Source organism: Lithobates pipiens, unplaced genomic scaffold, assembly GCF_037356315.1.
Source record: "Lithobates pipiens isolate NorthernLeopardFrog02 unplaced genomic scaffold, aLitPip1_a1.2 Scaffold_16, whole genome shotgun sequence".
NCBI lineage: Eukaryota > Metazoa > Chordata > Amphibia > Anura > Ranidae > Lithobates > Lithobates pipiens.
In genome coordinates this window covers 646,116,949-646,129,962 of record NW_027507748.1, presented here as the reverse complement: position 1 = coordinate 646,129,962, position 13,014 = coordinate 646,116,949, and the positions used below count along the sequence as shown (strand labels likewise).

The window sequence follows — 13,014 nt, the reverse complement described above, 5'->3', positions numbered from 1 at the left end:
AAAATGCAATTTGTAAATGAAGGTGTTTATTATTAAAGGTGAAAAAAAATCCAAACCATCATGGCCCTGTGTGAAAAAGTGATTGCCCCCTAAACCTAATAACTGGTTGGGCCACCCTTAGCAGCAACAACTGCAACCAAGCGTTTGCGATAACGTGCAATGAGGCTTTTACAGCGTCCTGGAGGAATTTTGGCCCACTCATCTTTGCAGAATTGTCCTAATTCAGTTACATTAGAGGGTTTTCGAGCATGAACTGCCTTTTTAAGGTCATACCACAACATCTCAATAGGATTCAGGTCAGGACTTTGGCTAGGCCACTCCAAAGTCTTCATTTTGTTTTTCTTCAGCCATTCGGTGGTGGACTTGCTGGTGTGTTTAGGATCATTGTCCTGCTGCAGAACCCAAGTTCGTTTCAGCTTGAGTACACGAACAGATGGTCGGACATTCTCCTTCAGGATCTCTTGGTAGACAGCAGAATTCATAGTTCCTTTTATCACGGCAAGTCTTCCAGGTCCTGAAGCAGCAAAACAGCCCCAGACCATCACACTACCACCACCATATTTTACTGTTGGTATAATGTTCTTCTGAAATGCAGTGTTCCTTCTACGCCAGATATACTTGGACACACACCTTCCAAAGAGTTCCACTTTTGTCTCATCGGTCCACAGAATGTTGTCCCAAAAGTCTTGGGGATCATCAAGATGTGTTGTGGAGAAATTGAGACGAGCTTTGATGTTCTTTTTGCTCAGCAGTGGTTTTCTCCTTGGAACTCTGCCATGCAGGCCATTTTTGCCCAGTCTTTTCCTGATGGTGGAGGCATGAACGCTGACCTTAACTGAGGCAAGTGAGGCCTGCAGTTCCTTGGACGTTGTTGTGGGGTCTTTTGTGACCTCTTGGATGAGTCGTCGCTGCGCTCTTGGGGTAATTTTGGGCGGCCGGCCACTCGTGGGAAGGTTCACCACTGTTCCATGTCTTCGCCATTTGTGGATAATGGCTCTCACTGTGGTTCGCTGGATTCCCAAAGCTTTGGAAATGGCTTTATAACCCTTTCCAGACTGATAGATCTCAATTACTTTCTTTCTCAATTGTTCCTGAATTTCTTTGGGTCTCGGCATGATGTGTAGCTTTTAAGGATCTTCTGGTGGACCTTACTGTGTCAAGCAGCTCCTATTTAAGTGATGCCTTGATTGTGAACAGGTGTGGCAATAATCAGGCCTGGGTGTGGCTAGAGAAATTGAACTCAGGTGTGGACAACCACAGTTATAGTATGTTTTAACAAGGGGGGTAATCACTTTTTCACACAGGGCCATGATGGTTTGGATTTTTTTTCACCTTTAATAATAAACACCTTCATTTACAAATTGCATTTTGTGTTTACTTGTGTTGTCCTTGACTATTGTTTAAATTGGTTTGATGTTCTGAAACACTTAAGTGTGACAAACATGCAAAGGAACAGGAAATGAGGAAGGGGGCAAACACTTTTTCACACCACTGTATATATATATATATATATATATATATATATATATATATATATATATTTATTTAAAGTGAGTATAGAAAAAAATCACCCCCTGTAAAATAATCACATTTTGTTGCTTTTCTGCCTGAAATGAAGACAGGCATGTTTTTTCATTCCAGCTGTATTTACTCAGTGCAACTAATAACATCCAAGTAAAAGATTTAAGGCTTCATGCACACGAGACGCAGATGCAAACGCTGCTGGACACATGTTGAAACCGGCGTTTAGAAACGCACGTTTTGCCGCGATTTTTACCGCGCTTTAGCGGCGTTTTACCGCGTTTGCATCTAGAAGCGTTTAGTTAAGCTAACATCATAGACCCTCCCCAGCTCAAAAAAACAGTATTATTAACTATTTCAGCAATTTTGTGAGACCAGAGTGAGTAGCAGCAGCTGTGAGAGCTGCAGTGTACTTGTATTTAGCGTGTCACTTGCCACGGCACCTGCCACAAGTTGTGGATTGTCCACTTGCCACGTCACTTGCCACGTCACTTGCCACGTCATCTGCCACAAGTTGTGGATTGTCCAACTGCCACGTCACCTGCCACAAGTTGTGGATTGTCCACTTGCCACGTGACTTGCCACATCACCTGCCACGTCACTTGCCACGTCACCTGCCACAAGTTTTGGATTGTCCACTTGCCACAAGTTGGGGATTGTCCACTTGCCAAATCACCTGCCACAAGTTGTGGATTGTTCACTTGCCACGTCACTTGCCACATCACCTGCCACGTCACTTGCCACGAGATGTGGATTGTCCACTTTCCACGTCATCTGCCATGCCACCTGCCACAAGCTGTGGATTGTCCACTTGCCACGTCACCAGCCACATCACCTGCCACAAGTTGTGGATTGTCCACTTGCCACATCACCTGCCACGTCACTTGCCACATCACCTGCCACAAGTTGTGGATTGTCTACTTGCCATATCACTTGCCACATCACCTGCCACGTCACTTGCCACGTCACCTGCCACAAGTTGTGGATTGTCCACTTGCCACGTCACCTGCCACAAGTTGTGGATTGTCCACTTGCCACGTCACTTGCCACGTCACCTGCCACAAGTTGGGGATTGTCCACATCACCTGCCACGTCACTTGCCACATCACCTGCCACAAGTTGTGGATTGTCCACTTGCCACGTCACTTGCCACATCACTTGCCACAAGATGTGGATTGTCCACTTTCCATGTCACCTGCCATGCCACCTGCCACAAGTTGTGGATTGTCCACTTGCCACGTCACCTGCCACAAGTTGTGGATTTCCACTTGCCACGTGACTTGCCACATCACCTGCCACATCACTTGCCACGTCACCTGTCACAAGTTGTGGATTGTCCACTTGCCACATCACTTGCCACCTGCCATGTCACTTGCCACAAGCTGTGGATTGTCCACTTGTCACATCACCTGCCACATCACTTGCCACATCACCTGCCACGTCACCTGCCACAAGTTGTGGATTGTCCACTTGCCACGTCACTTGCCACATCACCTGCCACGTCACTTGCCACGAGATGTGGATTGTCCACTTTCCACGTCATCTGCCATGCCACCTGCCACAAGCTGTGGATTGTCCACTTGCCACGTCACCAGCCACATCACCTGCCACAAGTTGTGGATTGTCCACTTGCCACGTGACTTGCCACATCACCTGCCACGTCACTTGCCACATCACCTGCCACAAGTTGTGGATTGTCTACTTGCCACGTCACTTGCCACATCACCTGCCACGTCACTTGCCACAAGATGTGGATTGTCCACTTTCCACGTCACCTGCCATGCCACCTGCCACAAGTTGTGGATTGTCCACTTGCCACGTCACCAGCCACATCACCTGCCACAAGTTGTGGATTGTCCACTTGCCACACCACTTTCCACGTCACCTGCCACAAGATGTGGATTGTCCACTTGCCACGTCACCAGCCACATCACCTGCCACAAGTTGTGGATTGTCCACTTGCCACATCACTTTCCACATCACCTGCCACGTCACCTGCCACAAGTTGTGGATTGTCCACTTGCCACGTCCCTTGCCACGTCACCTGCCACAAGTGGATTGTCCACTTGCCACATCACTTGCCACATCACCTGTCACAAGCTGTGGATTGTCCACTTGCCACGTCACCAGCCACATCGCCTGCCACAAGTTGTGGATTGTCCACTTGCCACGTGACTTGCCACATCACCTGCCACGTCACTTGCCACATCACCTGCCACAAGTTGTGGATTGTCTACTTGCCACGTCACTTGCCACATCACCTGCCACGTCACTTGCCACAAGATGTGCATTGTCCACTTTCCACGTCACCTGCCATGCCACCTGCCACAAGTTGTGGATTGTCCACTTGCCACGTCACCAGCCACATCACCTGCCACAAGTTGTGGATTGTCCACTTGCCACACCACTTTCCACGTCACCTGCCACAAGATGTGGATTGTCCACTTGCCACGTCACCAGCCACATCACCTGCCACAAGTTGTGGATTGTCCACTTGCCACATCACTTTCCACGTCACCTGCCACAAGTTGCGGATTGTCCACTTGCCACGTCCCCTGCCACAAGTGGATTGTCCACTTGCCACATCACTTGCCACATCACCTGCCACAAGTTGTAGATTGTCCACTTGCCACGTCACCTGACACAAGTTGTGGATTGTCCACTCGCCACGTCACTTGCCACATCCCCTGCCACAAGTGGATTGTCCACTTGCCACGTCCCCTGCCACAAGTGGATTGTCCACTTGCCACGTCACTTGCCACATCACCTGCCACAAGTTATGGATTGTCCACTTGCCACGTCACATGCCAGTCACCAGCCACAAGTTGTTGATTTTCCACTTGCCACGTCACCTGCCAGGTCACTTGCCGCGTCACCTGCCAGGTCACCTGCTACGTCACCTGCCACAAGTTGTGGATTGTCCACTTTCCACGTCACTTGCCACTTCACCTGCCACGTCACTTGCCACAAGTTGTGGATTGTCCACTTGCCACATCACTTGCCACCTGCCATGTCACTTGCCACAAGTTGTGGATTGTCCACTTGCCACCTGCCATGTCACTTGCCACAAGTTGTGGATTGTCCACTTGCAATTGCAATTGTTTAAAATATTTTTCTAATGGTTTTTCATCATTTGCAATCATTTTTGAGATTTTTAATGTAAAAAAAAAGGTCACCTTTAAAAACGCATATAAACGCAAACGCGGTAGCGGCGTTTTGCCGTGTTTTGCGTCTGAAACGTGGAAATTTTTGCTTCTGAACGCATTTTTTTGCTTCTGGAAAAACGAGATTAAACGCAACTGCATAAAAACGGGAAAAAACGAGACTGTGTGCATGGACACATAGGATAACATTGAATGAGTTCAGGGGCAGTTGAAAAAACTGTCCAACTGCATCTGAACGCGCGTTTAACTGCATCTCGTGTGCATGAGGCCTAACACCAACATGTCAGAAAAAATAAAACAAATTCAAAAACAGAAAATCTGAGTTGGAAAAGGGATCACTCCCTCCTAAAAATGACTTGTAAACTATAATCAGGTGTAGCTAATCACCGTCTCAATGGTACGCATTGTATTAGGTGTTTTAGTGCAGGGCCCACCCCTTTAGCACCTGATGGGTTATATACATGTATAGGCTATTTAGATTTGAGCATCTTATTCTATTGCACTGTGACTGGCTGTCACAGTAGTCACATGATCAGGAGACAGTCCTGCTGGCTCTCGATCATTACTAGAGGCGGGGAGCTTTATTTTACTGCTTTGTCACAGTGCTGGGAGCATGCCTATAGATGCATTCTTCTAGTATGTTCGCATTAAAAGCCCACCCTGTCTCTTGCCGCACATATGCATCACGTGAGGGGCATGAGGTTCAAAAAGCAGTTTCTGTTTTCCGTTAATGCGGTCACTACTACAGGATGCTTATAGGGAAATGTAGGTTTAAATTGTTTCTAAGTAAGAGAGACACATTAAAGCCCAACTCCAGCTAACAGTTACATAGTAGGTGAGGTATGTGTGTGATTATATGTCAGTATTACATTGTATATCCCTGTATGTTGTGGTCATTCAGGTGCTTATCTTTTTTTAAACTATCAATGCCCCCAGCTGAGACCACCGCCTGTGGAAGGGAATTCCACATCCTGGCCGCTCTTACAGTAAAGAACCCTCTACATAGTTTAAGGTTAAACCTCTTTTCTTCTAATTTTAATGAGTGGCCACAAGTCTTGTTAGACTCCCTTCTGCAAAAAAGTTTTATCACTACTGTGGGGTCACCAATATGGTATTTGTATATTGAAATCATATCCCCTCTCAAGCCTCTCATCTCCAGAGAGAATAAGTTCAGTGCTTGCAACCTATCCTCATAACTAATATCCTCCAGACACTTTATTAGCTTCTTTGTACTCGCGCCATTTCCAGTACATCCTTCCTGAGGACTGGTGCCCAGAACTGGACAGTGTACTCTAGGTGTGGCCGGACCAGAGTCTTGTAGAGCGGGAGAATTATTTTATCTCTGGAGTTGATCCTTTTTTTAATGCATACCAATATTCTGTTTGCTTTGTTAGCAGCAGCTTGGCATTGCATGCCATTGCTGAGCCTATCATCTACTAGGACCCCCAGGTCCTTTTCCATCCTAGATTCCCCCAGAGGTTCTCCCTCCAATGTATAGATTGCATTCATATTTTTGCCACCCAAATGAATTATTTTAACTTTTTCTACATTGAACCTTATTTGCCATGTAGTTGCCCACCCCATTAATTTGTTCAGATCTTCTTGCAAGGTTTCCACATCCTGCGGAGACGTTATTGCCCTGCTTAGCTTAGTATTGTCCGCAAATACAGAGAATGAACCATTGACTCCATTCTCCAGGTCGTTTATGAACAAATTAAATAGGATTGGTCCCAGCACAGAACCCCGGGTGACCCCACTACCCTCCCCTGACCAGTCCGAGTACTCCCCATTTATCACCACCCTCCTTGTAGCCAGTTTTCAGTCTATGCATTCACCCTATGGTCCATGCCAATGGATATTATGTGGTACAGTAAACGTTTTTAGGGAACTGTGTCAAATGCTTTTGCAAAATCCAGAATACACCACGTCTACGGGCCTAACTTTATCTAGATGGCAACTCACCTACTCATAGAAGGTTAGTAGATTGGTTTGGCAAGAATGATTCTTCATGAATCCATGCTGATTACTGCTAATGATACCGTTCTCATTACTAAAATCGTATATATAGTCCCTTATCATCCCCTCCAAGAGTTTACATACTATTGATGTTAGGCTAACTGGTATGCAATTCCCAGGGATATATTTTGAGCCCTTTTTAAATATTAGTGCTATATTGGCTTTTCTCCAATCAGCTGGTACCATTCCAGTCAGTGGACTGTCAGTAAAAATTAGGAACAATGTCTGAAAATTACTTGACTCAGTTCCCTAAGCGCAAGCCATCTGGTCCTGGTGATTTATTAATGTTAAGTTTCCCAAGTCTAATTTTAATTCTGTCCTCTGTTTACCATGGAGGTGCTTTCTGTGATGCGTCATGAGGATAAACACTGCACTTTTGGTTACTGAAGCCCCCTGATTCCCTCATGAAGACTGAGGAGAAGAATAAATTCAATAATGTTGCCTTCTCCCCATTCTTTGTAACCAGATATCCTTCCTCATTCTTTATGGGGCCAATATGGTCTGTCCTCCTTTTTTACCGTTTACATACTTAAAGAATTTATTGAGTTTTTTTTTGCTCTCCTCCGCTATGTGTCTTTCATGTTCTATCTTAGCCGTCATTAATGCACCCCTACATTTTTTGTTGCATTCTTTATAAAGTCTGAATGCTGATGATGATCCCTCGACCTTACATTTTTGAAGACCTTCTCCTTTGCTTTTATATACATTTTTACATTGGAGTTAAACCATCCAGGACTTTTGTTCGCACTTTTAAATTTATTACTCAATGCGATGCATTGGCTAATGCCCTTATTTAATATGCTCTTAAAGCAAACCCATCTCTACTCCGTGTTCTTTGTTCCTAAGATTTTATCCCAATTTATGCCTTCTAGCAAGGTTTGTAGTTTAGGGAAGTTGGCTCTTTTGAAATTCAGAGTCTTTGTGTTCCCCTTAGGTTTCTTATTTGTGCGATTTATACTGAAGCCAATTGACCTGTGATTGCTGTTACCTAAATTGCCCCGTATTTCCACATCCGTGATCAGGTCTGTATTGTTGGTAATCAGTAGATCCAGTAACGCTTTATTTCTAGTTGGTGCTTCTACCATCTGACCCATGAAATTGTACTGCAAGACATTTATGAACTGGCGAGCCTTACGCAGTTACCCCTGCCCAGTCTATGTCTGGATAGTTAAAATCCCCCATTATGATAAGAGTTCTCTTCCTTGCTGCTAATCCAAATTGTGAAAGGGGATCTGTCACCCCTTCCATGCTCAGGTTAGGGGGCCTATAGCATAATCCCAGTAATATTTTCCCCTTAGCTTTATCCCTCTGGAGCTCTAGCCATAAGGATTCCACCTCTTCCCTAGCTCACTTAGTGATGGCATCTCTCACGTTCACTTGTACATTATTCTTGATATCTAGGCATACCACTCCCTCTTTTTTACCCTCTATATTCTTGTGACAAAGGGTATACCCTTGAATGTTTGCCAGCCAATCATGAGATGTTGACCAGGTCTCTGAAATTCCCATAAAATCCAAATCCTCCTCATACAACAGTATCTCTAGTTCACCCATCTTGTCCGCCAGGCTCCTGGCATTGGTGAACATGCCACATAGTTTAGACCAGTCACATATTATCCTCTTATTGGGTGTTCTGAGATTGCAACTAGGACTGGCTACTATATTTACCTTAGGTTTACGTGCTTTGGTCAACCTACCACTAATGCCCCCAATACGACCCTCTGGAATATGTTCCGCGTTGACTATCTTCTCTACCTCTGGACCGCCTAGTTGAACTCCATCTTTTGCAACATGTTACACCAGGGGTGCTCATTACCTGTGGCCCTCGGAGCCCTCTAATGTGACCCTCAACCTCAAACACATGCCGAGGGTTGGCAAACTATTGACCGCAATCTTGGCTTGTCAACCTGCCATCCCAGAGCATCGAGCTGGCAGCGAAGAAAGCAGGCGGCTATAGAGGAAACAGGAGCCGCATAAGCTGATGCTTCCCCTGCAGTGATGTCTCCTGTCCTAGGTCAAGTGATACCAAGTGCACTTCACCTAGGACCTTTCTAGTAGCCTGGAGACAGAAAGCAACACCAGTAGAAGCTGGAAGAGGAAAAAAAGGCCAGTGTATTAAACAAAAAATAACCCATGGTTTTGCAATGGGCATATTAGCACCTATAAAAGGGTTAACAACTATTAGGCTGCTTCCCCGCTGAGTTAGCACGGGTTAGCTGCACTGAGCCATAGACTTCTATTATATCCTGTGGGTTTGGTGCAATTTCTGAAAGCATGCCAAAACTCTTGAATGCACCACACGCAACATATAATAGAAGCAAAGTGCAGCTAACCCGCAGGAAAGCCGCGGGTACACTGTGCTTCACCCGTGGTGAGGGTAAACCATAGCACATCAGTGTAAAATCAGCCTTATAGGGGGCGCAGGACAGTAAGGGCTCATTAACATTTGCCGTTTTGAGGCTGTAAAACCCCATTGTTAAGATGTGTTTTTACTACACACCCCCAACCGTTGGTGTAGCGTCAAGGTTCACAAAATCGCGACCCTGCCCCATGTTCCGGGGGGGGGGGGGGGGGGGGGGCCGTGTGGCCTCCCTGTCACATAGGAGGGGTGGCATATACAGGAACGAATCCTCTACATTTTCCCCCTGCAACCGCTGAAAGCCAGCTTCTCCTCCTCTCCCTCCTGCTGGCATTCAGCGGCTGCAGGAGGAAAATATTCATTATGCCATTCAAAACAAATTAGAAATTCTGGGCCATTTAATTTAATTGTGGCTCGGGACTGGTTAGCAAATCAAATATTCCTAGGCCTTTGGGCCCATCTAACTTCACCTCTTTTTCTAGTAAAATATTTTTGGAAATACAAAAAAATGACCAATATTTCTCACAGCTGGAGGAATGTGTGCAACATTCATAAAGTTTTTTAATAGACAGCTAAATATTTACAAGAGCTACAAAATGGATGAAAGGTAATGACTCCATTTTTATTTTTATATTGCTTTCAATGGTCAACACGGTACAACACTTCATCCATGTCTTTGAGGATCTCTGATCTGCTTGTTAACTGTTTCTCTCATGATGAAGATCAGCCATGGAGTATATCTGAGGTGTATTATCAGGGTGGCCCTCGCTCTTCAAAAGGTTGAATACCTTTGTGTTACACCCATTTTAAAGGCGAACTTCATTTTTAAGCATTTAAAATCAACAGTTTTTTATTTTGAAAAAGAGGCTTAAAGTGATTGTAAAGAATTTTTTTTTTTTTTTGTTAAAAATAACTAACATGTTATACTTACCTGCTCTATGCACTTGGTTTTGAACAGGGTAGCCTGGATCCTCCTCTTTTTAAATCCCTCTGCTGTGCTCCTGGCCCCTCCCTCCTGTTGAGTGGCCCCACAGCAAGCAGCTTGCTATGGGGGACCTGAGCCGAGTCACAGCTCCCTGTGTTCATTCAGACACAGAACCGTGACCCGGCCCCACCCCTCTCTCCTCATTGGCTGACTGATTTTGATTGATAGCAGTGGGAGCCAATCACACCACGCTGCTGCCTCAACCTAGGAGCTGGGGAGTCCCGGGCAGCTTAGACATTCTTGAAACTTTGCTGGATAAAAACAGGCTCAGGTAAGTATTAGGGGGCTGATGGGGGCTGCTGCACACAGGTATTTTTTTTTTTTATCTCAATGCATAGAATTCATGAAGATAAAAAAAAAAACGTCTGACTTTACAATCCCTTTAACACATAAAGAAAAGATGAATGTTACAAGCACTTTTTTTTAGTGCTGCATGGTTTGTCCAAAACCTTGTAACAGAAATGTTTGCTGGACAGCTTAGCTTATTACAGAAATGGAAAAATAATGGATCTACTGGCAAGATCAACAGTTAATCAAATTACTGTTACTGAATACTTTGAAAAACAAAAACAGCTGTGTTAATGACTCTAACAAACTGTGTCATATGTCATTTTTGATGGCTCTCAGAATTCCACTTTAATGTGATTTTAAATAGCACAGGCATGAGATTAGAACTGGAGTTGTCTTGTAAGATGAATGGGTTGCTGCAACATACCTTGACACCAATAGCAATGATAAGATGTTTTGGAAGCTCAGCATTGTCAAAACAGAACGGGCATTTCTCCATCCTGGCAGCCAGCCTCCGATGCTCAGATATCGCCTGTTGTCTTTCCCTCTCCTCCTCCTCACTAAAATGTTCCTTCTTTGCTGCTTTGGAGACAAACATGTCATCCAGGGTGTAATAATCTTGGTCAGTCTTCTCCCTGAACTGAAATAGAAAATGCCAGACTTATTACAACTGCTTAAATTAACATCATAAACAGCCATTAAAGTAAAGCAAACTACATTCTAATAGGCATGCTGAGCAACAAAATAACCATTAAAAGGAATAACTAAAATGAAAAGAAACAATATAATTTACATGTAAAATGAATTATTCACCACCCTCTTTTTTTCCCCTCCAAATAACATACTTGATGTAGACAGCTACTCTCCCTCACTTAGCCTAGGTTCACACTGACGCCGGGATTGAAATCATGCGAATTTAGCTGAATTCACGCGATTTCATACCCGCCTCGGCCTGTCCGGCCTCGGGAGCGACTTCAGAGACATCTGTGCAGGCTCATGCATAGATGTCTATACAAATTGCAAAAAATTGTAGAAGTGGTACACCGCGCTAATAAGAATAATAACTGTGAGAAATCTTGTGAGAAAAAGCAACGACACAAACATGCGAGATAGTCATGTACAAAAATTTATAAACCAAAATAGTTGCGCTGATCAAATACAGTGAAACAACCATAAAACGAAAAAAACCTTAAAACACCGTAAATCACTAGAGTGTAAAAATATCTATATAATACATATAATTGCATATAAAGTGAAGAGTTATTCATGAAATAAAGTCTCTGAAAGATAGCGAATGAAGTTCTAAATAGGTAGAAATCCAGACGGATGAAAAAAAAATTCTCAGGGCTTTCACCACCACCAAGGGAAAGAGATGGAGCTCTCCGTGTGGCAACCACTTGAAGGATTGGAGACTTTTAACGGAAGGAGTGGATCTCCTGTTGCAGTGAGGTCACACACTCCTGCAAATATAGCTCTATGCGGGGTCGGAGATGAATCCTGGCTTTAGGGTGCGCAGGCAGACTGGGGGGGCCCTTCTCAATATATGGCCACCATCCATCTCCCTTCCTCGAGAGCACAATCTTCCAAGTTAGCACGGAGCACGTAGAGGAACAAAGGCTCCAATAATGCATTATCTTTTAAAAACCTGGAGTGTTTGCTTTCCAAAATGTGGTCATTTTGTGAGTGTTTCCCCTGTTCTGGTGCTTCAGGACTTAACCCCTTGATCACCCCCTAGTGTTAACCCATTCCCTGCAAGTGACATTTATAGAGTAATCAGTGGCTATTTTTAGCTCTGATCGCTGTATATATGTCAATGGTCCCTGTGCTGCCCCAACGGGCATAGAATTTATATAGATTGTTTCCTTAACCATTTTCTATGGCCTTTTAAATTTAGTTCACATGCTGCCATCTAATGACCTTTTGTGGTAATGCACTTGTTTTCTCAAGTTTATTTTCCCTTATGTATGACACAACAATGACGCAAGGGCAGCTACTGTTTATTGAACTTTCTTTTTCTAGTCCCGTCGTACGTCATTGTGTTAAACGGTCGGACTTTGGTGTGATCTTGTGTAGGCAAATCCGTTTCAGCGGAACTCCGTCGAAAAGTCCGTCAGAGTACATTCTGACGGAAAGTCTGGTCATGTGTACGTGGCATTAGATCTCACACTGCAGATATACAGCTACGAGGTTTTAGGAACAGAGATTCCTAAGTCCAGGAAAGGCACTACTGTTTACAGGAAGAATTCAAGAAAAAAGGTACATTTGTAGGGTACGGATTGGGTAAAACTAACATTTTTACATGTTGTTATAGCAAATCTTCACTTTTTTAACCACTTCCCGACCAGCGCACGACGATGTACGTCGACAGAATGGCACGGGCAGGCATATTGGCGTACATGTACGTCCAATATTCGTTGCCGCCGTGCCATCGGGAGCGCGCCGCCGGCGGCGCGCTCCCGCGCTGGTCGGGACCCCCGTGAGTCCGGTCGCGGGACCCGCGGACTCGATCGCCGCAGGCATCCCCGCGATCGTCTCACGGAGCGGCCGAATGGAGGAAATGCTGTATAAACAACATTTTTCCATTCTGCCTAGCAACTAGTGACGCTGATCTCTGCTCCATGTGATTGGAGCAGAGATCAGTGTACACTAAATGAAAGCCCAACCCCCCCACAGTTAGTAAC

General features: G+C 44.8%; 1 protein-coding gene across 1 annotated transcript in view; it reads right to left on the bottom strand.

Moving 5' to 3' along the window:
* The window catches only part of CWF19L2 (CWF19 like cell cycle control factor 2), a 339,825-nt gene that overhangs the window by 72,691 nt on the left and 254,120 nt on the right, over nucleotides 1–13,014 (bottom strand). The window contains exon 13 of the mRNA XM_077484334.1: nucleotides 10,761–10,973. Within this exon, the coding sequence (XP_077340460.1) occupies nucleotides 10,761–10,973 (213 nt within the window). The remainder of the gene's footprint in view (nucleotides 1–10,760; nucleotides 10,974–13,014) is intronic.